Here is a 27,450-nt window from a genome sequence, read left to right as displayed (position 1 = left end):
GATAGGCTGCCATGAGGTCACCCCGCAGCCTTCTCTTCTCCAGGCTGAACAAGCCCAACTCCCTCAGCCTGTCCTCATAGGGGAGCTGCTCCAGCCCCCTCATCATCTTAGTCGCCCTCCTCTGGACCCTTTCCACAATCTCTCACCCCTCTCAATCCAGAGCAGCTGGGCTCACGGCAGCACACAGCACTTGGGGTTGGAAAAGACCTTTAAAACCAATCTCCTGCAGCTCCCCTGCAGCAAACAGGGGCACCCACAGCTCCATTGGGTGCTCAGAACCCATCCAGAAGCCACAGCCTCATTGGGAGGCCTCAGACGGAGCCAGTTGTGTCCTGGAAGGCACTGATGCCGTCGTGTTTTCTCCCTTTCAGATCATTCCCAATTTTTACCCCCCTCTGGAAGCTCACGTTCGCCAGGGGGTCTTCAACTCCCTCACCCACATCGTGGAGAAGCGCGTCCTCGCGTAAGGCATCGCTGGGTTCTGCTGCACGAGCGCCAACCTGCCCGGCTCTTTGCTCTTAGCAAACCTAATGGGAGCAGGAGGGCGAACCCCAGGGCTGCCAGGGGTTTTTTAGGGGGGGGGCTCCGGTGGATTTTGCCCTTTGTGGGGCTTTGGCTCCGCAGGGAAGCAGGGGCTGCGTCCCGGTTCTTCTTCATGGCCTTCCTTCCTTCCACAGCCACCTGGCTCCTCTGTTTGACAACCCCAAGCTGGACAAGGAGCTCCGAGCCATGCTGAGGGAGAAGTTCCCAGAGTTCTGCAGCTCCCCCTCGCCCCCCATTGAAGGTAATGAGGAAATGGGGGGCGATGGGGGGCCGCAACGGTGCTGTGCCAGAGCACGGCTCAGAGCGGGGCTCCAAGGAGAGCTTTATGCCCGTGATCTGCCCTCATCTCAGCCTCGTCCTCCCTCTGCTCCACGGGAGGTGCTTCCCCTCCTGTCTCTATGCTCTCCTTGATCAGCCTTAATTAGGTTAAATGAAGAGCAAGCGTTTCTACCCTGTGTTTAACCAGAGAGAGCGCTGCTGCTTTGCCAGCCCTACCGAAGGACGGTGCCTTGTAACCTGTCTGCTTTCCCCACAGCATCACAGCACAGCCTGCCCCCCCAGCAGCCCCACATGGTGCTGAGCTGCTCCACGCACCCTGCAGCACGTGGCCATGGCTGCATTGCTCACCCCAAACCTCTCTGCCCTTTGCGGAGCTCCTCAGCAGTTTGGGGGTGCAGGGCTGTGATTCTCGCTTCGGGTGCGAGAGGTCCTGGGTTGAAAGGGGCCTTATTTATCGATTGGGGCCTGGTAAGGGAGGAGATGAGAGCAGCGGGGCTCTTGGATGATTATAAGGAATGTATTCCTATGCATCCGTATTAAGGGAAAGGAGTCTCTTCCGAAACTAGATGACTGGCAGGGAATATGGAGAGGTTTAGGAGAGGTTTTAGAAGCATGGGGACCCACAATGTCGTGGGATTTTACTCTTGAACACCTGTGGGATGCTGAGAAGGCAGCATTTGAGTCAGGGATGATGCAGCTTACATAAATCTAAGGACGTTCAACTGATTTGGGGTTTGGTTTATGCTTATTGTGCCCTATATAATGCCATTCTGAAGAGCACCCCCCACCTGGAAGGGTCAGATCCTGTGTCTTCTGTAATGTACAGGGATAGGTAGCTGGGATTGGGGCAGTGACACTTGAATGCCCCTTACACTGCATGATGTTTGGATGTGGAGCACTGAAACCATAAAACCAGAACCGTGACACCCAGGATGAGCTGCATTGCTCACCCCAAACCTCTCTGCCCTTTGCGGAGCTCCTCAGCTCCCCCAGCCCCATGCAGCCCCCCGGCCCCATCCTATGTGTGGCCTTCACTCCCTTTGCCTTTGTGCCCACAGTCAAAATTGAGGAGCCAGTTTCCATGGAGATGGACAATCACATGTCAGACAAAGATGACAGTTGCTATGACAACGCCGAGGCCGCCTTCAGTGATGATGAAGAGGACCTGAACAGCAAAGGTGAGAGCTGCAGGGCATGGGCAGCAGTGCTGGAACGGCCGCAGGCAGCATCCGCCAGCACCGCCTCCTTTCCCCATCAGCAGTGCAGATTCCTGTGCTCCAAGCAGACCTGGATCTCAAAAACCAGGTTGCCTTGTGCAGGAGGTGCTCAGCCCTGGGCTCTGCACTCGAAGGAGAGTCGTTGGCCTCCTGTGCTTGCATGGCGCTCTGCCCCATGGCTCAGCACCGTCCATCATAGAACCATAGAATCACCAAGGTTGGAAAAGACCTCCAAGCTCCTCCAGTCCAACCGTTCCCCCATTCCCAACAGCTCCCACTGAACCACGGCCCCCAACACAACAACATCGGATTGCCATAGGGACACATGGGACTCCATAGGGACACATGGGGACTCCATAGGGACACATGGAGACTCCATAGGGACACATGGGGACTCCATAGGGACACATGGGACTCCATAGGGACACATGGAGACTCCATAGGGACACATGGGACTCCATAGGGACACATGAGGATGCCATAGGGACACATGGAGACTCCATAGGGACACATGGGACTCCATAGGGACACATGAGGATGCCATAGGGACACATGGAGACTCCATAGGGACACATGGGGACGCCATAGGGACACATGGGGACGCCATAGGGACACATGAGGATGCCATAGGGACACATGGGGACTCCATAGGGACACATGGGACTCCATAGGGACACATGAGGATGCCATAGGGACACATGGAGACTCCATAGGGACACATGGGACTCCATAGGGACACATGAGGATGCCATAGGGACACATGGGGACTCCATAGGGACACATGGGGACGCCATAGGGACACATGGGGACGCCATAGGGACACATGAGGATGCCATAGGGACACATGGGGACTCCATAGGGACACATGGGACTCCATAGGGACACATGAGGATGCCATAGGGACACATGGGACTCCATAGGGACACATGAGGATGCCATAGGGACACATGGGGATGCCATAGGGACACACGGAGACTCCATAGGGACACATGGAGACTCCATAGGGACACATGGGGACTCCATAGGGACGCATGGAGACTCCATAGGGACACATGGGACGCCATAGGGACACATGGGACTCCATAGGGACGCATGGAGACTCCATAGGGACACATGAGGATGCCATAGGGACACATGGGACACCATAGGGACACACGGAGACTCCATAGGGACACATGGGACTCCATAGGGACACATGGGGACTCCATAGGGACACATGAGGATGCCATAGGGACACATGGGACGCCATAGGGACACATGGGACTCCATAGGGACACATGGGGACTCCATAGGGACACATGGGGATGCCATAGGGACACATGGGGATGCCATAGGGACACATGGGACTCCATAGGGACACATGGGACGCCATAGGGACACATGGGACTCCATAGGGACACATGGAGACTCCATAGGGACACATGGGACTCCATAGGGACACATGGGGATGCCATAGGGACACATGGGGATGCCATAGGGACACATGGGACTCCATAGGGACACATGGGACGCCATAGGGACACATGGGACTCCATAGGGACGCATGGAGACTCCATAGGGACACATGGGGACGCCATAGGGACACATGGGGATGCCATAGGGACACATGGGGATGCCATAGGGACACATGGGACGCCATAGGGACACACGGAGACTCCATAGGGACACATGGGACTCCATAGGGACACATGGGGATGCCATAGGGACACATGGGACTCCATAGGGACACATGGGGACTCCATAGGGACACATGGGACGTTATAGGGACACATGGAGACTCCATAGGGACACATGAGGATGCCATAGGGACACATGGGACTCCATAGGGACACATGGGACACCATAGGGACACATGAGGATGCCATAGGGACACATGGGACTCCATAGGGACACATGGGGACTCCATAAGGACACATGGAGACTCCATAGGGACACATGGGGATGCCATAGGGACACATGGGGACTCCATAAGGACACATGGAGACTCCATAGGGACACATGGGGATGCCATAGGGACACATGGGGACTCCATAGGGACACATGGGACGCCATAGGGACACACGGGGACTCATAGGGACACATGGGACGCCATAGGGACACATGGAGACTCCATAGGGACACATGGAGACTCCATAGGGACACATGGGGATGCCATAGGGACACATAGAATCATAGAATCATAGAATCACCAAGGTTGGAAAAGACCTCCAAGCTCCTCCAGTCCAACCGTTCCCCCATTCCCAGCAGCTCCCACTGAACCACGTCCCTCAACACCACATCCAGCCTTTCCTTCAACACCCCCAGGCTCGGTGCCTCCCCCACCTCCCTGGGCATCCATTGCAGTGCTGCCCACCTTTCTGACCAGCAATTCTTCCTCATGTCCAGCCTGAATCTCCCCTGCCGCAGCTTGAAGCCGTTCCCTCTGCTCCCATCACTGATGACACGAGAGCAGAGGCCGACCCCCAGCTCACTGCAGCCTCCCTTCATGCAGTCATAGAGAGCCATGAGGTCCCCCCTGAGCTCCTCTTCTCCATGCTGAACATTCCCAGCTCCTTCAGCCTCTCCTCATCAGCCCTGTGCTCCAGACCCCTCACCATTTCATTGCCCTCCTTTCAACACGTTCCAGGCCCTCAATGTCTTTCTTGCATTGAGGGGCCCAAAACTGAACACAGCACTCGAGGTGCAGCCTCACCAGTGCTGAATACAGGGAAGCTCTCCACCCCACAACCCCCTCTGGATGCCCTTCTGCTCCAGCACCCGGCTCTGTGTGATGAGTGCAGCACAGTCTGTGCCGTGGGTTCTTTGGGAACAGGCTGACCCTGTTCTCAGGCAGCAGCTGCTGCTGAGGCTTCACTCTTCTCACTGCTCGCTTTTCATTACGTTCCATGAGCCCCTCTGGAAGCCGTGGGGCTGAGCAGGGGGGCGCAGGGCTGCAATCCTTCTGCTGGCTCCTTGGGGCTGGAGGAGGCATCGCCAGCAGTCAGGCTCTGGGGGCTTCTGCTGTCCTGTAGGCAGCAGGGGGGGGGGTCCACAGCCCCAGGATGGGGTGTGGGATGGCAGCACTGTTGGGGCTCGGGGTCGGAGGCCACGTGCAGAGACTCGTGCAAAGGGGATGCCATCATTTGCCCCATTCCATCCTCGCAGCTCCCCTTTGCGAGGGCTTCTGGGCTGTGCTGCAAGTTTACGACCCAGAATGAGATGAGAGAGGGCGTGGGGAAGTCCTGGATGCAGGCAGCGAGCAAACTGTGTGTGTGAGCACATGGAGATGGGCACAGCATCACTTCTGGGCCTGGGCTGAACGGGAGCACAGCTCTGCGCATCCCTACGCCTGCATCCCAGGCTGCCTTCCTGAGCACGGGCACCTCATAGGGGTGAAGGCAGGGAGGCTGCACCCTGCACTGGGAAACCCCTCGCCGTCCCACAGCGCGGCCCCACACCGCAATGGGGTCGGCCCTGGGTGCCCCTGAGCTGCATGCGATCGCAGGGACGCTTCCTTGGTTGCAGGGAAGAAAAGGGAGTTCAGGTTTCATCCGATCAAAGAAACCATCGTGGAGGAACCCGTGGACATCACGCCGTTCCTGGACCAGCTGGACGAGTCTCTGAAGGACAAAGTGCTGCAGCTGCAGAAGGGGAGGTTGGTTTGTGATGCTCCGTGTCGGCGTCTTTGGGGCAGCCAAGACCTCATGGTGCCGCAATGCAGCCCTGCTTGCTGCTCTCGGATCCAGCAGAGCCCTGCAGGTTCAGACCTGGGTGCAGCAGCGCTTTGTGCATCGGTGCTGGGAAGGCAGAAGGGCTTTGGGTTCCTGTGCTGCTGGCAGTGGGGCTGTGAGTGCATGCTGTGCCTGTTCCACGTATCTCCACGTTCCCCAGCCCTGCTCTTGGATGCAACCTTGGAATCCACGCCACCTGAGGAAGGCTCTGTCAGCAGCTCTTGCTTTTCAGACCTTGGCTGCTGTTACCGAATTGACGGCTCGTGGCTTTTAAGTGCATTTCATCTGATGCTTTCAGTCATTCCATTGGTTTGGCTTGCTCGGGCCGTGCTGGAAGGAGCTGTGCTCCCCCAGGGCTCCATCTCTGCGTTCTGTGCTCTGTAGCTGTGCCTTCCTGGCCCCAAAACAAGGCCTGGGGGGCTCCCAAGCCGAGCCAGCTCAGCGCAAAGCCCCCTCGCCCTGCACTCTCGCAGTATCTTCCTTTCTAACTTGGATTTCCTCTTGTTTTTCTGCTCCAGCGATACGGAAGCTCAGTGTGAGGTCATGCAGGAAATCGTGGATCAAGTCCTGGAGGTAAAGGGCTCCGCTTTGCCCTCTGCAGGGCTGAGCTGGGCAGGATGGCAGCTGGGGGCCCTGCTGCTGCTCAGCCCTGCAGTTTTGCAGCTCCAAAGCAGCTCGGCGTCGCTCCCAGCAGCGCTGCTGCATCCCCATGCAGGGGGGCGAGCATCCCTCCCTCCTCATCCTCCCTTTCTCCCCCCCCAGGAGGACTTTGACTCCGAGCAGCTATCAGTGCTTGCCTCCTGCCTCCAGGAGCTCTTTAAGGCTCACTTCCGCGGGGAGGTTTTGCCAGAAGAGATCACAGAGGAGTAAGGATTGATCCCTCTCTGTTTCATCCTTTGGCCCCAGGGCTTTGCCCAGCGAAACTTGCATTGTTTGCAGAGCTGTGCTTGAAAGCAGCAGCTCTGCAGGGCTCACAGGAGCACATCAGGGCTCCCTTCAGGCTGCCCAGCCTGAGCTCTCAGTGCAACGCTCACAAACCAGCCCTCTTAGCACCGTTCCCCTCATTTGGGGCTGAGCCCTGGGGTCCCACAGCTCTGCCCCCCCTTTGGGGGAGCGCCCACGGGGCTCTGAGCGCCGCCTTTGTCCCGCAGGTCTCTGGAGGAGTCGGTGGGGAAACCGCTCTACCTCATTTTTAGGTCGGTCTGCTCTCACAATGGCCCAGCCAGTGTCCCATCCCCACTGTGTGTCCTGCCCCCATATCCCCATATCCCACCCCCAATGTGTGTCCCACCCCTAATAACCCATCCCCATTGTGTGTCCTGTCCCCTGTGTCCTGGCCCCAGTGTGTGTCCCACCCCTAATAACCCACCCCCAATGCCCCATCCCAGTATCCCACCCCCAATATCCCCATATCCCAAACCCCATGTGTGTCCTACCCCCAGTATCCCACTCTCAATGCCCCATCCCCATATCCCACCCCAATGTGTGTCCCACCCCCAGTATCCCCATATTCCACCCCCAGTATCCCACCCCCAATGCCCCATCCCAATATCCCACCCCCATGTGTATCCCCATATCCCACCCCCAATGTGTGCCCCATCCCCAGTATCCCGATATCCCACCCCCAGTATCCCCATATCCTGGCCCCACTGTGTGTCCTGCCCCCATATCCCCATAGCCCATCCCCAGTGTGTGCCCCATCCCCTATATCCTGTCCCCACTGTCTGTCCCATCCCCAATATCCCACCCCCAATGTCTCTCCCACCCCCAGCATCCCCATATCCTGACCCCAGTGTGTGTCCCACCCCCAGTATCCCACTCCCAATGCCCCACCCCCAATATCCTACCCCCAATGTCTCTCCCACCCCCAATATCCTCATATCCCACCCCCAATGTGTGTCCCACCCCTAATAACCCATCCCCAGTGTGTGCCCCATCCCCAGTATCCCCATATCCCACCCCCAGTATCCCTATATCCCACCCCCAATGGTGTCCCACCCCAGTATCCCCATATCCTGACCCCACTGTGTGTCCTGCCCCCATATCCCCATAGCCCATCCCCAGTGTGTGCCCCATCCCCTATGTCCTGGCCCCACTGTCTGTCCCACCCCCAATATCCCACCCTCAATGTCTCTCCCACCCCCAGTATCCCCATATCCAGACCCCACTGTGTGTCCCACCCCTGATAACCCACCCCCAATGTGTGCCCCATCCCCAGTATCCCCATATTCCACCCCTAGTATCCCACCCCCAATATCCCCATATCCCACCCCCAACGTGTCTCACCCCCAATATCCCACCCCCATGTGTGTCCTGCCCCCAGTATCCCCATATCCCATCCCCAGTGTCTGTCCCATCCCCAATATCCTACCCCCAATGTCTCTCCCACCCCCCAGTATCCCCATATCCTGACCCCAATGTGTGTCCCACCCCTAATAACACATCCCCAGTGTGTGCCCCATCCCCTATGTCCTGGCCCCAGTTTCTGTCCCACCCCCAATATCCCACCCTCAATGTGTCCCACCCCCAGTATGCCCATATTCCACCCCCAGTATCCCATTCCCAATGCCCCATCCCAGTATCCCACCCCCAGTATCCCCAAATCCTGGCCCCACTGTGTGTCCTGCCCCAATATCCCCATATCCCACCCCCCATGTGCGTCCTACCCCCAGTATCCCACTCCCAATGCCCCATCCCCAACATCCCACCCCCAATGTGTGTCCTGCCCCAATGTCCCCATATCCCATCCCCACTGTGTGTCCCATCCCCAATATCCCACCCCCAATGTCTCTCCCACCCCCAGTATCCCTATATCCCATCACCAATGTGTGTCCCACCCCTATTAACCCATCCCCAGTGTGTGCCCCATCCCCTATGTCCTGGCCCCAGTTTCTGTCCCATCCCCAATATCCCACCCCCAATGTGTCCCACCCCCAGTATCCCCATATTCCACCCCCAGTATCCCATTCCCAATGCCCCATCCCAATATCCCACCCCAGTATCCCCATATCCTGGCCCCACTGTGAGTCCTGCCCCAATATCCCCATATCCCACCCCCCATGTGCGTCCTACCCCCAGTATCCCACTCCCAATGTCTCTCCCACCCCCAGTATCCCCATATCCCACCCCCAGTATCCCACTCCCAATGCCCCATCCCCAACATCCCACCCCCAATGTGTGTCCCACTCCCAGTATCCCCATATCCTGACCCCAATGTGTGTCCCACCCCTAATAACACATCCCCAGTGTGTGCCCCATCCCCAGTATCCCCAATATCCCACCCCCAATATCCCCATATCCCACCCCCCATGTGTATCCCACCCCCAATATCCCACCCTCAATGCCCCATCCCCATATCCCACCCCCAATGTGTCCCACCCCCAGTATCCCACTCCCAATGCCCCATCCCCAACGTTCCACCCCCTGTCTCCCATTCCAATATCCGGCCTCCTGTATCCCATCCCCTGTATCCCCCCCCATACCCCCCCCCCCCCAAAATCCCATCCTACACACAACCACCAAGCCTCCCCCCCCCTCTCCCCCCCCTTTTTTTCCTCCCCCCTCCCCCAGGAACCTGTGCCAGATGCAGGAGGACAACAGCGGCTTCTCCCTGCTGCTGGATCTCCTGTCGGAGCTCTACCAGAAGCAGCCCAAAATCGGGTACCACCTCCTCTATTACCTAAAAGCCAGGTAGGCAGCGGGGCTTTGGGGAGACCCCGCACAGCCCCCCCCCCCCATAACCCCCCCCCAGTTCACCCGACTCTCCCCTCCCCTCTTCCCCAGCAAAGCAGCAGCAGGGAAGATGAACCTTTACGAGTCCTTCGCTCAGGCCACGCAGCTGGGGGACCTGCACACGTGTCTGATGATGGACATGAAGGCCTGCCAGGAGGACGACGTGCGCCTGCTCTGCTACCTCACCCCGTCCATCTACACCGAGGTGGGGCGCGGATGGGGGGCGGGGGGTGACGTGGCTTCTGAGGCCCCGTGCGGCCCCATAGGGCTGCATTGAGAACAATGGGCGTCCATCACTCTGCCCCATATGGCCCTATAGAGCCCCATATGGCTGCATTGAGACCAACAGTCATCCATCTCCTGCCCCATATGGCCCCATAGAGCCCCATACAGCTGCATTGAGACCAATGGGCGTCCATCACTCTGCCCCATATGGCCCTATAGAGCCCCATACAGCCCCATATGGTCCCATATGGCTGCATTGAGACCAATGGTTGTCCATCATTCTGCCCCATATGGCCCCATAGAGCCCCATATATCTGCATTGAGACCAATGGTCGTCCATCTCCTGCCCCATATGGCCCTATAGAGCCCCATACGTCCCCATACGGTCCCATACGGCCACACTGAGACCAATGGTCATCCATCTCCCTGCCCCATATGGCCCTATAGAGCCCCATATGGCTGCATTGAGACCAATGGTCGTCCATCTCCTGCCCCACATGGCCCTATAGAGCCCCATATGGCTGCATTAAGACCAGTGGTCATCCATCTCCTGCCCCATATGGCCCCATAGAGCCCCATATGGCTGCATTGAGACCAATGGTCGTCCATCTCCTGCCCCATATGGCCCCATAGAGCCCCATATGGTCCCATGTGGCTGCATTGAGACCAATGGTCGTCCATCACTCTGCCCCATATGGCCCTATAGAGCCCCATATGGTCCCATACAGCTGCATTGAGACCAATGGTCATCCATCACTCTGCCCCATATGGCCCTATAGAGTCCTGTATGGCCCTACATGACCCCATACAGCCCCATACGGCTGCAGTGAGACCAATGCGCATCCCTCACCCTTACCCATATAGCCCTACGTGGCCCCACACAGCCCCCTATAGCTGCATTGAAACCAATGCTTATCCCTCACCCCATACAGCCCTGTATGGCCCCATACAGCCCTATATGGCCCCACACGGCCCCATACAGCCCTGTATGGTCCTATGCAGCCCTTTATGGCCCCACACAGCCCTGTATGGCCCCACACAACCCCATACATCCCTGTATGGCCCCACGCAACCCCATGCAGCCCTATATGGCCCCACGCAGCCCCTACATCCCTGTATGGTCCTATGCAGCCTTGTATGGCCCCACACAGCCCACACAGCCCTGTATGGCCCCACACGACCCCATACAGCCCTGTATGGCCCCAAACAGCCCATACAGCTCAGTATGGCCCCATGCAACCCCATACAGCCCTGTATGGCCCCACACAGCCCACACAGCCCTGTATGGCCCCACGCAGCCCCTACATCCCTGTATGGTCCTGTGCAGCCTTGTATGGCCCCACACAGCCCATAGAGCCCTGTATGGCCCCATGCAGCCCCTACAGCCCTATATGACCCCATGCAACCCCATACATCCCTGTATGGCCCCATGCAGCCCCTACATCCCTGTATGGCCCCATGCAGCCCCTACAGCCCTATATGACCCCATGCAACCCCACACAGCCCTGCATGGTCCCACGCTGCCCCTACATCCCTGTATGGTCCTATGCAGCCTTGTATGGCCCCACACAGCCCATAGAGCCCTGTATGGCCCCATGCAACCCCTACAGCCCTATATGACCCCATGCAACCCCATACATCCCTGTATGGCCCCATGCAGCCCCTACATCCCTGTATGGCCCCACACAGCCCATACATCCCTGTATGGCCCCACGCAACCCCATACATCCCTGTATGGCCCCACGCAGCCCCTACAGCCCTATATGACCCCATGCAACCTCATACATCCCTGTATGGCCCCACACAGCCCATAGAGCCCTGTATGGCCCCATGCAGCCCCTACAGCCCTATATGACCCCATGCAACCCCACACAGCCCTGCATGGCCCCACGCAGCCCCTACAGCCCTGTATGGTCCTATGCAGCCTTGTATGGCCCCACACAGCCCCATACATCCCTGTATGGCCCCACACAGCCCCACACAGCCCTGTATGGCCCCACGCAGCCCCACGCAGCCCCACAGGTGGGGATGGGGCTGGGAGGTGTCATTGCACACAGCAGCAGCAGCAGAATCCCCACGCATCCGTCCAGCTCTGGGCCTTTTGCCCCCCCCTTCCCCCCACCCCCCCCACTGATGCAGGATTTGCTCTCGTGCCCCCCCTCCTCCTCACCCCCCCCTGACCCAGGCCTCTCCCTGCCCTCCCCGCAGTTCCCAGACGAGACGCTGCGCAGCGGCGAGCTGCTCAATATGATCGTGGCCGTCATCGACTCGGCGCAGGTGAGCTGGGAGCCGCCTTCCGTTGCCCTGCCATCCCGGGAGGCTGGAAGCCCCTCCTTTGTGCCCCTTCCCCATATCCCACCCCCAATATCCCCATATCCCACTCCCAACGTGTCTCACCCCCAATATCCCACCCCCAATGTGTGTCCCACCCCCAATATCCCCATATCCCACCCCCAATGTGTGTCCCACCCCCAGTATCCCCATATCCCACCCCCAGTATCCCACCCCCAATGCCCCATCCCAATATCCCACTCCCAGTATCCCCAAATCCTGGCCCCACTGTGTGTCCTACCCCCAGTATCCCCATATCCCACCCCCAATATCCCCATATCCCACTCCCAACGTGTCTCACCCCCAATATCCCACCCCCAATGTGTGTCCCACCCCAATATCCCCATATCCCACCCCCAATGTGTGTCCCACCCCAGTATCCCCATATCCCACCCCCAATGTGTGTCCCACCCCAGTATCCCCATATCCCACCCCCAATATCCCCATATCCCACCCCCAATGTGTCTCACCCCCAATATCCCACCCCCAATGTGTGTCCTACCCCAGTATCCCCATATCCAGACCCCACTGTGTGTCCCACCCCTGATAACCCACCCCCAATGTGTGCCCCATCCCCAGTATCCCCATATCCCACCCCCAGTATCCCACCCCCAATATCCCCATATCCCACTCCCAACGTGTCTCACCCCCAATATCCCACCCCCAATGTGTGTCCTGCCCCAGTATCCCCATATCACATCCCCAGTATCCCACCCCCAATGCCCCATCCCAATATCCCACCCCAGTATCCCCATATCCTGGCCCCACTGTGTGTCCTACCCCGGTATCCCCATATCCCACCCCCCATGTGTGTCCTACCCCCAGTATCCCACTCCCAATGTCTCTCCCACCCCCAGTATCCCCATATCCCACCCCCAGTATCCCACCCCCAATGCCCCATCCCAGTATCCCACCCCCAATATCCCCATATCCCACCCCCAATGTGTCTCACCCCCAATATCCCACCCCTAATGTGTGCCCCATCCCCAGTATCCCCATATCCCACCCCCAATATCCCCATATCCCACTCCCAACATGTCTCACCCCCAATATCCCACCCCCAATGTGTGTCCCACCCCAGTATCCCCATATCCCACCCCCAATGTGTGTCCTGCCCCAGTATCCCCATATTCCACCCCCAGTATCCCACCCCCAATGCCCCATCCCGATATCCCACCCCCAGTATCCCCATATCCTGACCCCAATGTGTGTCCTGCCCCCATATCCCCATAGCCCATCCCCAGTGTGTGCCCCATCCCCTATGTCCTGGCCCCAGTTTCTGTCCCACCCCAATATCCCACCCTCAATGTCTCTCCCACCCCCAGTATCCCCATATCCAGACCCCAATGTGTGCCCCATCCCCAGTATCCCCATATCACACCCCAGTATCCCACCCCCAATGCCCCATCCCAATATCCCACCCCAGTATCCCCATATCCTGGCCCCACTGTGTGTCCTGCCCCAATATCCCCATATCCCACCCCCCATGTGTGTCCTACCCCCAGTATCCCACTCCCAATGTCTCTCCCACCCCCAGTATCCCCATATCCCACCCCCAGTATCCCACCCCCAATGCCCCATCCCAATATCCCACCCCCAGTATCCCCATATCACTCCCCCAATGTGTGTCCCACCCCTAATAACCCATCCCCAATGTGTGCCCCATCCCCAGTATCCCCATATCAAACCCCCAGTATCCCATTCCCAATGCCCCATCCCAATATCCCACCCCCAGTATCCCCATATCCTGGCCCCACTGTGTGTCCTGCCCCCAGTATCCCCATATCCCATCCCCAGTGTGCGCCCCATCCCCTATGTCCTGGCCCCAGTTTCTGTCCCATCCCCAATATCCCACCCCCAATGTGTGTCCCACCCCCAGTATCCCCATATTCCACCCCCAGTATCCCACCCCCAATGCCCCATCCCAATATCCCACCCCCAATATCCCCATATCACTCCCCCAATGTGTGTCCCACCCCTATTAACCCATCCCCAATGTGTGCCCCATCCCCAGTATCCCAATATCCCACCCCAGTATCCCCATATCCTGGCCCCATTGTGTGTCCTGCCCCAATATCCCCATATCCCACCCCCCATGTGTGTCCTACCCCCAGTATCCCACTCCCAATGTCTCTCCCACCCCCAGTATCCCCATATCCCACCCCCAATGTGTCTCACCCCCAATATCCCACCCCCATGTGTGTCCCACCCCAGTATCCCCATATCCTGGCCCCACTGTGAGTCCTGCCCCAATATCCCCATATCCCACCCCCAGTATCCCCAAATCCTGGCCCCACTGTGTGCTGAGGAACCCCGCTGGGTTCCTCCTGCTGAGCCGTGGGGCGGCTGCGGAGCTGCGTGCCTTCATGCCGTTATTTGGGCTCAGCGCCCCATAACCCCCGGCTGTGTGGGGCTGCAATGCGTCACCGCACCCCAACCCCAATGCTGGGCTGGGCAGAGCTTCAGCTTTTCCCAATGGCAGCATTTCCTCCCTTCTGCAGTTCCTTCATTCCTTCCTATGATTCTTTGCCCCCTTTTTCCCCCCACCGCGCTCTGCCTCCTCGCCCAGCCCGTATCAAAGAGTCATGGGTGCGTAGAACGGCCTGGGTTAAAAGAAAAGGGCCTCAATGGCCATCAGCTCCAACCCTGCTGTGGGCAGGTCACCAAGCAGCAGCCCAGGCTGCCCTGAGAACCCATAGGGTGCCATAGGGTGCCATAGGGTGCCATAGGGATCCATAGGGTGCCATAGGGTGCTACAGAGACCCATAGGGTGCCATAGGGATCCATAGGGAGTCATTAGACCCTACAGTGTACCATAGGGATCCATAGGGTGCCATAGGGATCCACAGAGACCCATAGGGTGCCATAGGGACCCATAGGGTGCCATAGGGATCCATAGGGAGCCATGAGACCCTACAGTGTACCATAGGGATCCATAGGGTGCCATAGGGATCCACAGAGACTAATAGGGTGCCATAGGGATGCACAGGGTGCCATAAGGATCCATAGGGTGCCATAGGGATCCATAGGGAGTCATTAGACCCTACAGTGTACCATAGGGATCCATAGGGTGCCATAGGGATCCACAGGGTGCCACAGGGACCCAAAGAATCACTGACTCATAGAATGGCCTGGGTTGCAAAAGAGCACAACGGCCATCAGCTCCAACCCCTGCTGTGTGCAGGTCTCCAACCAGCAGCCCAGGCTGCCCTGAGAACCCATAGGGTGCCATAGGGATCCATAGGGTGCCATAAGGATCCATAGGGTGCCATAAGGATCCATAGGGTGCCATAACTCCCTACAGTGTGCCTTAGACATCCACAGGGTGCCATCATCATAGAATCATCACAGAATCCTAGGATGCCCAGGGTTGCAAAGGAGCACAATGTTCACCTCATTCCAACCCCCTGCTGCGTGCAGGGTCACCAACCAGCAGAGCAGGCTGCCCAGAGAACCCATAGGGTGCCATAGGGATCCATAGGGTGCCATAGGGACCCATAGAATCATGGACTCATAGAATGGCCTGGGTTGCAAAGGCCCACAATGGCTATCAGCTCCAACCCCTGCTGTGTGCAGGTCACCAATCACCACTGCAGGCTGCCCAGAGTACCCATAGGGTGCCATAGGGGTCTGTAGGGTGCCACAGGGATCCATAGGGTGTCATAGAGACCCAAAGAATCATTAACTCGTAGAATGCCCTGGGTTGCAAAGGCCCACAGCAGCCATCAGCTCCAACCCTGCTGTGTGCAGGTCGCCAACCAGCAGCCCAGGCTGCCCAGAGAACCCATAGGGTGCCATAAGGATCCATAGGGAGCCATGAGACCCTACAGGGTGCCATAGGGACCCACTGGGTGCCATTAGGATTCATAGAATCACTGACTCATAGAATGGCCTGGGCTGCAAAGGACAACAGTGTTCACCTCATTCCAATCCCCTGCTGTGTGCAGGGTCACCAACCAGCACTGCAGGCTGTGCTGAGAACCTATAGGTTGCCATAGGGACCCATGGGGTGTCATAGGGATCCATAGGGTGCCATAGGGACCCATAGAATCATTGACTCACAGGATGCCCTGGGTTGCAAAGGCCCACAGCAGCCATCAGCTCCAACCCTGCTGTGTGCAGGTCTCCAACCAGCAGCCCAGGCTGCCCAGAGAACCCATAGGGTGCCATAGGGATTCATAGGGTGCCATAGGGATCCATAGGGAGCCATTAGACCCTACAGTGTGCCATAGGGACCCATAGAATCATTGACTCATTGAATGCCCTGGGTTGAAAAAGAGCACAACGGCCATCAGCTCCAACCCTGCTGTGTGCAGGTCTCCAACCAGCAGCCCAGGCTGCCCAGAGCCACATCCAGCCTGGCCTCCAATGCCTGCAGGCCTGGGGCATCCACAGCCTCCTTGGGCAACCTGTGCCAGCGCCTCACCGCCCTCTGGATGAAAAACTCCCTCCTAAGAGGGGCTGGGACCCCCCCTCTCCCCCCCAATCCCCCCCTGGGGGTCCCAGCCCCCAATTTGCAGCCACCTGCAGCTCACAGAGTGCTGGGCTCCCTCCTGGATCCCGAGCTGCTCCGCACACAGCACTGATGCTGAGCCCATGCTCTCCCTGCAGCTGCAGGAGTTGGTTTGCCACGTGATGATGGGGAACCTCGTCATGTTCCGCAAGGATTCCGTGCTCAACATCCTCAGTGAGTGCTGCACCCCCCCCTACCCCCCCCCATCCATCCCTGGGGGTTCGCAGAGCCCTCAGCCCCCAATCTCTGCACCCCCCACCTTGGCACCCATTGTGGCACAGCTCCGACCCAGCTTTGCGGTTCCAAAGACGAACCTGAGCTCGTTAATGAGCGGCTCGTTTGTGTGCCCCCCCCTCAGTTCAGAGCCTGGATTGGGAGACCTTTGAGCAGTACTGCACGTGGCAGCTCTTCCTGGCGCACAGCATCCCCTTGGAGGCCATCATCCCCATCCTGCAGCACCTCAAGTACAAAGGTGAGCGTGGAGCCGTGCTGCATGGAAAGGTGCTGCATGGAAAGGTGCTGTGCTGCATGGAAAGGTGCTGCATGGAAAGGTGCTGTGCTGCATGGAAAGGTGCTGTGCTGCATGGAAAGGTGCTGTGCTGCATGGAATGGTGCTGTGCTGCATGGTGCTGTGCTGCATGGAAAGGTGCTGTGCTGCATGGTGCTGTGCTGCACGGTGCTGTGCTGCATGGAAAGGTGCTGTGCTGCATGGTGCTGTGCTGCACGGTGCTGTGCTGCATGGAAAGGTGCTGTGCTGCATGGAAAGGTGCTGTGCTGCATGGAAAGGTGCTGTGCTGCATGGAATGGTGCTGTGCTGCATGGAAAGGTGCTGCATGGAAAGGTGCTGCATGGAATGGTGCTGTGCTGCATGGAATGGTGCTGTGCTGCTTTGCATGGAAAGGTGCTGTGCTGCATGGTGCTGTGCTGCATGGTGCTGTGCTGCACGGTGCTGTGCTGCATGGAAAGGTGCTGTGCTGCATGGAATGGTGCTGTGCTGCATGGAAAGGTGCTGTGCTGCATGGAATGGTGCTGTGCTGCTTTGCATGGAAAGGTGCTGTGCTGCATGGTGCTGTGCTGCATGGTGCTGTGCTGCATGGAAAGGTGCTGTGCTGCATGGAAAGGTGCTGTGCTGCATGGAATGGTGCTGTGCTGCATGGAAAGGTGCTGTGCTGCATGGAATGGTGCTGTGCTGCTTTGCATGGAAAGGTGCTGTGCTGCATGGAATGGTGCTGTGCTGCATGGTGCTGTGCTGCACGGTGCTGTGCTGCATGGAATGGTGCTGTGCTGCATGGAATGGTGCTGTGCTGTGATGCTGTGCTGCATGGTGCTGTGCTGCATGGTGCTCTGCGTTGCTCTGCAGTGCTGCATGGTGCTGCATGGAACAGTGCTGCGTGCCATGGTGTGCAGTGCTGCATGGTGCTGTGTAGCGCTCTGCATTGCTCTGCATTGCTGCATGGTGCTCTGCATTGCTCTGCATTGCTGCATGGTGCTCTGCATTGCTCTGCATTGCTCTGCATTGCTCTGCAGTGCCGCATGGTGCTCTGCATTGCTGCATGGTGCTCTGCAGTGCTGCATGGTGCTCTGCAGTGCTCTGCATTGCTCTGCATTGCTGCATGGTGCTCTGCAGTGCTCTGCATTGCTCTGCATTGCTCTGCAGTGCTGCATGGTGCCATGCATTGCTCTGCAGTGCCGCATGGTGCTCTGCATTGCTCTGCATTGCTCTGCATTGCTCTGCATTGCTCTACATTGCTCTGCATTGCTGCATGGTGCCGTGCATTGCTCTGCAGTGCCGCATGGTGCTCTGCATTGCTCTGCATTGCTCTGCATTGCTGCATGGTGCCGTGCATTGCTCTGCATTGCTCTGCATTGCTCTGCATTGCTCCTGGTGCCGTGCATTGCTCTGCATTGCTGCATGGTGCCGTGCATTGCTCTGCATCGCTCTGCATCGCTCTGCATTGCTCTGCATTGCTCTGCATTGCTGTGCTGCCCAGCACGCCGCTGCCCGCCGCTGAGCTGCCCTCTCGTTGCAGAGCACCCCGAGGCTCTCTCCTGTTTGCTGCTGCAGCTGCGCCGAGAGAAGTGAGTGCCGCCCGGCCCCAGCACCGCGACCCACAGCACCGCAGCGCCATGGGGCTGCAGCGGGGCGCCCGGCCCCCCTGCCCCACCGCTGCCCCACCGCTGCCCCCCCGCTGCCCCCCCCGCAGGCCCAGCGAGGAGATGGTGAAGATGGTGCTGAGCCGCCCGTGCCACCCCGACGATCAGTTCACCACCAGCATCCTGCGGCACTGGGGGCTGAAGCACGACGACCTGCTGGCCGAGCACATCAAGGCGCTGCTCATCAAGAACAACAGCCTGCCCAGGAAGAGGCAGAGGTGAGAGGGGGGGCCGGGCTGGGGGGGATGGGGGTCCCTATGGCCCAGGGTCCTTAGGGCTGGGTGTCCTTGGGGCTGCCCCCCATGACCAGATGTCCTTAGGGCTGTCACCATCACTGGGTGTCTTTAGGGCTGTCCCCATGGCCAGGTGTCCCTATGGCTGGGTGTCCCTATGGCCCAGGGTCCTTAGGGCTGGGTGTCCTTAGGGTTGTCCCCATGGCTGGGTGTCTTTAGGGCTGTCCCTATGGCTGGGTGTCCCTATGGCCCAGGGTCCCTAGGGTTGTCCCCATGGCTGGGTGTCCCTATGGCAGGTTGTCCCCATGGCCCCGTGTCCTTAGGGCTGGGTGTCCTTAGGGCTGTCCCCATGACCAGATGTCCTTAGGGCTGTCACCATCACTGGGTGTCCCCATGGCTGGGTGTCCCTACAACTGGGTGTCCTTAGGGCTGCCCCCCATGGGCTGGGTGTCTTTAGGACTGTCCCTATGGCTGGGTGTCCTTAGGGCTGTCCCCATGGCTGGGTGTCTTTAGGGCTGTCCCTATGGCCGGGTGTCCCTATGGCCCAGGGTCCCTAGGGTTGTCCCCATGGCTGGGTGTCCCTATGGCAGGTTGTCCCCATGGCCCCGTGTCCTTATGGCTGGGTGTCCTTAGGGCTGTCCCCATGGCCGGGTGTCCCTATGGCTGGGTGTCCCCATGGCTGGGTGTCCCTATGGCTGGGTGTCCTTAGGGCTGTCCCCATGACCAGATGTCCTTAGGGCTGGCACCATCACTGGGTGTCCCCATGGCTGGGTGTCCCTAGGGCTGCCCCCCATGGCTGGGTGTCTTTAGGGCTGTCCCTATGGCTGAGTGTCCCCATGGCTGGGTGTCCCCATGGCTGGGTGTCCCTATGCCTGGGTGTCCCTATAACTGGGTGTCCTTAGGGCTGTCTCCATGGCCGGGTGTCCCTATGGCAGGTTGTCCCCATGGCTGGGTGTCCCTATGGCTGGGTGTCCTTAGGGTTGTCCCCATGACCAGATGTCATTAGGGCTGTCCCCATCACTGGGTGTCCTTATGGTTGGGTGTCCCCATGGCCATGTGTCCCTACGGCTGGGTGTCCTTAGGGTTGTCCCCATGGCTGGGTGTCCCTATGGCTGGATGCCCCTATGGCTGGGTGTCCTTAGGGTTGTCCCTATGACCAGGTGTCCTTAGGGCTGTCACCATCACTGGGTGTCCCCATTCCTGGGTGTCCTTAGGGCTGGGTGCCCTTAGGGCTGTCCCTATGGCTGGGTGTCCCCATGGCTGGGTGTCCTTAGTGTTGTCCCCATGGCTGCGTGTCTTTAGGGCTGCCCCCATCACTGGGTGTCCCCATGGCTGGGTGTCCCTATAACTGGGTGTCCTTAGGGCTGCCCCCATGGCCGGCTGTCCCTATGGCCCAGGGTCCTTAGGGCTGGGTGTCCTTGGGGCTGCCACCCATGGCTGGGTGTCCTTAGGGCTGTCCCCATGACCAGATGTCCTTAGGGCTGTCACCATCACTGGGTGTCCCCATGTCTGGGTGTCCCCATGTCTGGGTGTCCCCATGGCTGGGTGTCCCTATGGCTGGGTGTCCCTATAACTGGGTGTCCTTAGGGCTGCCCCCCATGGGCTGGGTGTCCCTATGGCAGGTTGTCCCCATGGCCCCGTGTCCTTAGGGCTGGGTGTCCCTAGGGCTGGGTGTCCCCATGGCTGAGTGTCCCCATGGCTGGGTGTCTTTAGGACTGTCCCTATGGCTGGGTGTCCTTAGGGTTGTCCCCATGACCAGATGTCATTAGGGCTGTCCCCATCACTGGGTGTCCCTATGGTTGGGTGTCCCCATGGCCAGGTGTCCCTACAGCCGGGTGTCCTTAGGGTTGTCCCTATGGCTGGGTGTCCTTAGGGCTGTCCCTATGGCTGCATGTCCCCATGGCTGGGTGTCCCTATGCCTGGGTGTCCCCATGGGCTGGGTGTCTTTAGGGCTGTCCCTATAACTGGGTGTCCCCAGGGCTGTCCCTATGGCTGGGTGTCCCCATGGCCGAGTGTCCTTATGGCTGGGTGTCCTTAGGGCTGCCCCCCATGGCTGGGTGTCCCCATGGCTGGGTGTCCTTAGGGCTGTCCCTATAACTGGGTGTCCCCAGGGCTGTCCCTATGGCTGGGTGTCCTTAGGGCTGTCCCTATAACTGGGTGTCCCCAGGGCTGTCCCTATGGCCTCATATCCCCATGGCTGTGTGTCCCCACATCCTTGTGTCCCCAGATGCGTCCCCACAGCCACGTACCCCCATAGCAGCGCATCCCTGAGGAGCGGCGTGGGGGGAAGAAGGAGGGGGGGGGGGGGGGGGGGTCGGGGGGTCGGTCTGGGGCTGGGGGTGGGCAGGAGGAGGAGGGGTCCATGGCTGCCGACCCCGCAGGACCAACGGGCGCTCGCGCTCTGCCCCCAGCCTGCGCAGCTCCAGCAGCAAACTGGCCCAGCTCACCCTGGAGCAGATCCTGGAGCACCTGGACAGCCTGCGCCTCAACCTGGCCAACACCAAGCAGAACTGTGCGTGCTGTGGGGCTGGGGGGGGGAGGGGGGGGAGAAGTGGGGGGTCTATGGGGGGCTGGGGGGGTGGGTGGGGGGCTGGGACCCCTCTATAGGACTGGGATCCCTTGGTGGGTGTGGGGCTGGGACCCCTCTATAGGACTGGCACCCCCTATGGGGCTGGGACCCCTTGGTGGGTGTGGGGCTGGGTGTCCCTATGGGGCTGTGGACCCCTCTATGGGGCTGGGCGTCCCTATGGGGCTGGAACCCCTTGGTGGGTGTGGGGCTGGGACCCCTCTATAGAACTGGGATCCCTTGGTGGGGGAAGGGCTGGGTGTCCCTATGGGGCTGTGGACCCCTTGGTGGGTGTGGGGCTGGGACCCCTCTATAGGACTGGGATCCCTTGTTGGGTGGGGGGCTGGGTGTCCCTATGGGGCTGTGGACCTCTCTATGGGGCTGGGTGCCCCTATTGGAACTGAGTGCCCCCTTATGGGGCTGGGCATCCCTATGGGGCTGGGATCCCTTGGTGTGTGTGGGGCTGGGTGTCCCTATGGACCTCTCTATGGGGCTGGGTGCCCCTATTGGAACTGGGTGCCCCCTTATGGGGCTGGGCGTCCCCTATGGGGCTGGGACCCCTCTATAGGACTGGCACCCCCTATGGGGCTGGGACCTCTTGGTGGGTGTGGGGCTGTGGGCCCCTATTGGGGCTGGGACCCCTCTATAGGACTGGGATCCCTTGGTGGGTGTGGGGCTGAGCGTCCCTATGGGGCTGTGGACCCCTCTATGGGGCTGGGTGTCCCTATGGGGCTGGGACCCCTCTATGGGGCTGGGTGCCCCTATGGGGCTGTGGATCCCTCTATGGGGCTGGGTGTCCCTATGGGGCTGGGACCCCTTGGTGGGTGTGGGGCTGGGTGTCCCTATGGACCTCTCTATGGGGCTGGGTGCCCCTATTGGAACTGGGTGCCCCCTTATGGGGCTGGGATCCCTTGGTGGGTGTGGGGCTGAGCGTCCCTATGGGGCTGTGGATCCCTCTATGGGGCTGGGTGTCCCTATGGGGCTGGGACCCCTCTATGGGGCTGGGTGTCCCTATGGGGCTGCAGACCTCTCTATGGGGCTGGGTGCTCCTATTGGAACTGGGTGCCCCCTTATGTGACTGGGCGTCCCTATGGGGCTGGGTGTCCCTATGGGGCTGGGACCCCTTGGTGGGTGTGGGGCTGGGTGTTCCTATGGGGCTGGGACCCCTCTATGGGGCTGGGTGTCCCTATGGGGCTGCAGACCTCTCTATGGGGCTGGGTGCTCCTATTGGAACTGGGTGCCCCCTTATGGGACTGGGCATCCCTATGGGGCTGGGACCCCTCGGTGGGTGTGGGGCTGGGCGTCCCTATGGGGCTGGCATCCCTCTATGGGGCTGGGTGCCCCTATTGAAACTGGGTGCCCCCTTATGGGGCTGGGCATCCCTATGGGGCTGGGACCCCTCTATAGGACTGGCACCCCCTATGGGGCTGGGACCCCTCGGTGGTTGTGGGGCTGCGCATCCCTCACCCTATGGGGGTTGCAGGGGTTAAACGAGGTGGGGTCTCCAGCCCCCCATCCACCCCCCCCCCCCCACTTCTCCCCCCTGCCCTGCAGTTTTCAGCCAGACGCCCATCCTGCAGGCCCTGCAGCACGTCCAGGCCAGCTGCGACGAGGCCCATAAGATGAAGTGAGACCCCAACCCCCCCCCAACCCCCCCCCCAAAACCCAGCCGCCTCCACCCAGCCCCTCTCATCCCCCCCCCCCTTTTTCCCCCCCAGGTTCAGCGACCTTTTCTCCCTGGCTGAGGAATACGAGGATTCGTCCAGCAAACCCCCCAAGAGCCGCCGCAAAGCCGCCCTCGCCAGCCCCCGCAGCCGCAAGAGCGCAGCGCAGCCCCCCAACAACGAGGAGGAGTCGGCGTCCAGCAGCGCCTCGGTGAGGGGGGGGGGCTGGGTGTCCATATGGAGCTGTGGACCCCTCTATAGGACTGGGATCCCCTATGGGGCTGGGATCCCTTGGTGGGGCTGGGATCCCTTGGTGGGTGTGGGGCTGGGACCCCTCTATAGGACTGGGATCCCCGATGGGGCTGGGATCCCTTGGTGGGTGTGGGGCTGGGACCCCTCTATAGGACCGGGACCCCATGGTGGGTGTGGGGCTGGGTGTCCCTATGGGGCTGGGACCCCTTGGTGGGTGTGGGGCTGGGTGTCCCTATGGGGCTGTGCATCCCTCTATGGGGCTGGGTGTCCCTATGGGGCTGGGATCCCTCTATAGGACTGGGATCCCCTATGGGGCTGGGATCCCTTGGTGGGTGTGGGGCTGGGTGTCCCTATGGGGCTGTGGACCCCTCTATGGGGCTGGGTGTCCCTATGGGGCTGGGATCCCTTGGTGGGTGTGGGGCTGTGTCCCTATGGGGCTGCGGACCCCTCTATGGGGCTGGGTGTTCCCTATGGGGCTGGGATCCCTCTATAGGACCGGGACCCCATGGTGGGTGTGGGGCTGGGTGTCCCTATGGGGCTCGGACCCCTCTATGGGGCTGGGTGTCCCTATGGGGCTGGGACCTCTTGGTGGGTGTGGGGCTGGGACCCCTCTATAGGACTGGGATCCCTTGGTGGGTGTGGGGCTGGGCATCCCTATGGGGCTGGGATCCCTCTATAGGACTGGGATCCCCTATGGGGCTGGGATCCCTTGGTGGGTGTGGGGTTGGGACCCCCTCTATAGGACTGGGACCCCATGGTGGGTGTGGGGCTGGGTGTCCCTATGGGGCTGGGATCCCTCGGTGGGTGTGGGGCTGAGTGTCCCTATGGGGCTGTGCATCCCTCTATAGGACTGGGATCCGCTATGGGGCTGGGATCCCTTGGTGGGTGTGGGGCTGAGTGTCCCTATGGGGCTGGGACCCCTTGGTGGGGCTGGGATCCCTCGGTGGGTGTGGGGCTGGGTGTCCCTATGGGGCTGGGAACCCTTGGTGGGTGTGGGGTTGGGACCCCTCTATAGGACTGGGACCCCATGGTGGGTGTGGGGCTGGGTGTCCCTATGGGGCTGGGATCCCTCTATAGGACTGGGATCCCCTATGGGGCTGGGATCCATTGGTGGGTGTGGGGCTGGGTGTCCCTATGGGGCTGTGCATCCCTCTATGGGGCTGGGTGTCCCTATGGGGCTGCGACCCCCTTGGTGGGTGTGGGGCTGAGCGTCCCTATGGGGGCTCGGACCCCTCTATGGGGCTGGGTGTCCCTATGGGGCTGGGACCCCTCTATAGGACTGGATCCCTTGGTGGGTGAGGGGCTGAGTGTCCCCTATGGGGCTGTGGACTCCTCTATGGGGCTGGGGCGTCCCTATGGGGGCTGGGACCCGCTCTATAGGACTGGCACCACCCATGGGGCTCGGACCCCTCTATGGGGCTGGGTGTCCCTATGGGGCTGGGATCCCTTGGTGGGTGTGGGGGTTGGGACCCCTCTATAGGACTGGGACCCCATGGTGGGTGTGGGGCTGAATGTCCCTATGGGGCTGTGGACTCCTCTATGGGGCTGGGTGTCCCTATGGGGCTGGGATCCCGTGGTGGGTGTGGGGCTGGGTGTCCTATGGGGCTGTGGACTCCTCTATGGGGCTGGGTGTCCCTATGGGGCTGGGATCCCTTGGTGGGTGTGGGGCTGGGCTTCCCTATGGGGCTCGGACCCCTCTATGGGGCTGGGTGTCCCTATGGGGCTGGGACCCCTCTATAGGGACTGGGATCCCCCTATGGGGCTGGGATCCCTTGGTGGGTGTGGGGCTGGGCGTCCCTATGGGGCTGCGGACCCCTCTATGGGGCTGGGTGTCCCCTATGGGGCTGGGACCCCTCTATAGGACTGGCACCACCCATGGGGCTCGGACCCCTCTATGGAGCTGGGTGTTCCTATGGGGCTGGGACCCCTCTATAGGACTGGCACCCCCCTATGGGGCTGGGATCCCTTGGTGGGTGTGGGGCTGAGCGTCCCTATGGGGCTGTGGACCCCTCTATGGGGCTGGGTGTCCCTATGGGGCTGTGGACCCCTCTATGGGGCTGGGTGTCCCTATGGGGCTGGGACCCCTTGGTGGGTGTGGGGCTGAGTGTCCCTGTGGGGCTGTGCATCCCTCTATAGGACTGGGATCCCCTATGGGGCTGGGATCCCTTGGTGGGTGTGGGGTTGGGACCCCTCTATAGGACCGGGACCCCATGGTGGGTGTGAGGCTGGGCGTCCCTATGGGGCTCGGACCCCTCTATGGGGCTGGGTGGTCCCTATGGGGCTGGGATCCCTCTACAGGACTGGGATCCCCTATAGGACTGGGACCCCATGGTGGGTGTGGGGCTGGGCGTCCCTATGGGGCTGGGACCCTCAGCTGGGACTGGCACTCCCTATGGGGCTGGGATCCCTTGGTGGGTGTGGGGCTGGGTGTCCCTATGGGGCTGTGCATCCCTCTATGGGGCTGGGTGTCCCTATGGGGCTGGGACCCCTCTATAGGACCGGGGACCCCATGGTGGGTGTGAGGCTGGGTGTCCCTATGGGGCTGTGGACCTCCTCTATGGGGCTGAGTGTCCCTATGGGGCTGGGACCCCTCTATAGGACTGGGACCCCATGGTGGATGTGGGGCTGTGTCCCTATGGGGCTGTGGACTCCTCTATGGGGCTGGGTGTCCCTATGGGGCTGTGTCCCCTCTTTGGGGCCGGGACCCCTCGGTCACTGTAAGGCTGTGAGGCCGCGCCCCCCTCTATGGGGCCGTCCCCCCCCTCCTTATGGGGCTGCATCTCTCCCTATGGGGCCACGTCCCTCTATGGGGCTGGGACTCCTGGCTGAGCGCAGGGCTTCGGGCCCCGCGCTATGGGGTCGTGTGCCTCCCTATGGGGCCGGGACCCCTGGGTGGATGATTGGGGTCGGACCCCCCCCCCCATCGCCCCCTGCTGCCCCCATAGGAGGAGGAGGACACCAAACCCAAACCCACCAAGCGGAAGCGGAAGGGCTCCTCGGCCGTGGGCTCCGACAGCGACTGAGATGCCGCGGGGCAGAGCGGCCCCCGCTGCGCTGCTCTGCGCCCCCTTTGGAGCGGCGCCCCCTGGTGGCAGGGGGTGGAACCGCACCCCCCCCCCCCCCTGCACAGGAGCCGCATTTTGGGGGTCTCCTCAAAAGGGGGGGGGGGGGGCTGGAGGGGGGGGGGGGGCGGGCAGTGGTTTCCCCCCCCCCCCCCCTTCCCATCACCGCTGTGCTGATTTTCAGACGCGAGATGTAAATAAAAAGTGTGAGCACGAGCGGCTGGGGGTGATGGGGGGGGGTTGGAGGGGGGGGGGGTCTCTCACCGTGACCCCCCCCCCCCGCCCCCCCCGTCCCCCCCGTCGGTGATTTTTAAGTGTTTTCTTTTTTAAAGGCAATAAAAACCTCGCACCGTTTTGTACCCGGCGGCACCGCGCGCTCAGAGCCCCCCCCGAAGCCCCCCCCTCAAATCCCCCCATCGGCAAAAAGGGGGGGGGGGGGGCACAGTATGGGGGCGGGGGGGAGCGCGGTGTATGGGGGAGGGGGGGGGGGACGGTATTGGGGGGGGGGTCATCGGGGAGGGGACACTGGGGGGAGGCGCCGTGGGAGAAGCAGAGTCCATTGGGGTACGATGGGTGGGGGGGTGGGGCGATATGGAGTGCGACCCTATGGGGTGGGGGGGCAGTGTGACCCCATTGGGGCGCTGTGGGGGGTTTGGGGTCAATATGACTCCATGGGGGGGGCATTATGGGGGGGGGGGGGGGGGCTGTGTGACCCCATTGGGGCACGATATGGAGGGGGGTCAATATGGGGTGTGACCCCACGGAGTGGTGGGGGGGGGGGGGGCAATGTGACCCTATTGGAAGGGGGGGGGCACTATGGGAAGGACACTGTGACCCCATTGGGGCGCTATGGGGGGTTTTGGGGTTCATATGACCCCATGGGGGGGGGAATTATGGGGGGGGGGGGGCAGTGTGACCCCATTGGGGCACGATATGGGAAGGGGGTCAATAGGGGGTGTGAACCCCAAG

General features: G+C 60.6%; 1 protein-coding gene across 2 annotated transcripts in view; it reads left to right on the top strand.

Moving 5' to 3' along the window:
* INTS3 (integrator complex subunit 3) overlaps positions 1–26,532 on the top strand; it is a 51,049-nt gene extending 24,517 nt beyond the window's left edge. Inside the window, exons 13-30 of one of the 2 annotated variants that reach the window (XM_048929402.1) lie at positions 372–463; positions 678–784; positions 1,881–2,000; positions 5,544–5,673; positions 6,268–6,322; positions 6,512–6,615; positions 6,901–6,945; positions 9,320–9,439; positions 9,533–9,686; positions 11,915–11,983; positions 16,649–16,724; positions 16,909–17,022; positions 18,581–18,629; positions 18,755–18,922; positions 21,319–21,449; positions 23,058–23,130; positions 23,222–23,378; positions 26,365–26,532. In XM_048929402.1, coding sequence (XP_048785359.1) covers positions 372–463; positions 678–784; positions 1,881–2,000; positions 5,544–5,673; positions 6,268–6,322; positions 6,512–6,615; positions 6,901–6,945; positions 9,320–9,439; positions 9,533–9,686; positions 11,915–11,983; positions 16,649–16,724; positions 16,909–17,022; positions 18,581–18,629; positions 18,755–18,922; positions 21,319–21,449; positions 23,058–23,130; positions 23,222–23,378; positions 26,365–26,442 — 1,842 coding nt within the window. In that variant the 3' untranslated portion in view covers positions 26,443–26,532. The remainder of the gene's footprint in view (positions 1–371; positions 464–677; positions 785–1,880; positions 2,001–5,543; positions 5,674–6,267; positions 6,323–6,511; positions 6,616–6,900; positions 6,946–9,319; positions 9,440–9,532; positions 9,687–11,914; positions 11,984–16,648; positions 16,725–16,908; positions 17,023–18,580; positions 18,630–18,754; positions 18,923–21,318; positions 21,450–23,057; positions 23,131–23,221; positions 23,379–26,364) is intronic. The other variant, XM_048929403.1, reaches the window with a different exon arrangement.
* Positions 26,533–27,450: the final 918 nt, after the last annotated feature.

The sequence above is a fragment of the Lagopus muta genome, chromosome 29, assembly GCF_023343835.1.
Source record: "Lagopus muta isolate bLagMut1 chromosome 29, bLagMut1 primary, whole genome shotgun sequence".
Lineage (NCBI taxonomy): Eukaryota > Metazoa > Chordata > Aves > Galliformes > Phasianidae > Lagopus > Lagopus muta.
Note: the sequence above shows the minus strand (reverse complement) of the source record. Positions and strands in the feature narration are given on the sequence as shown.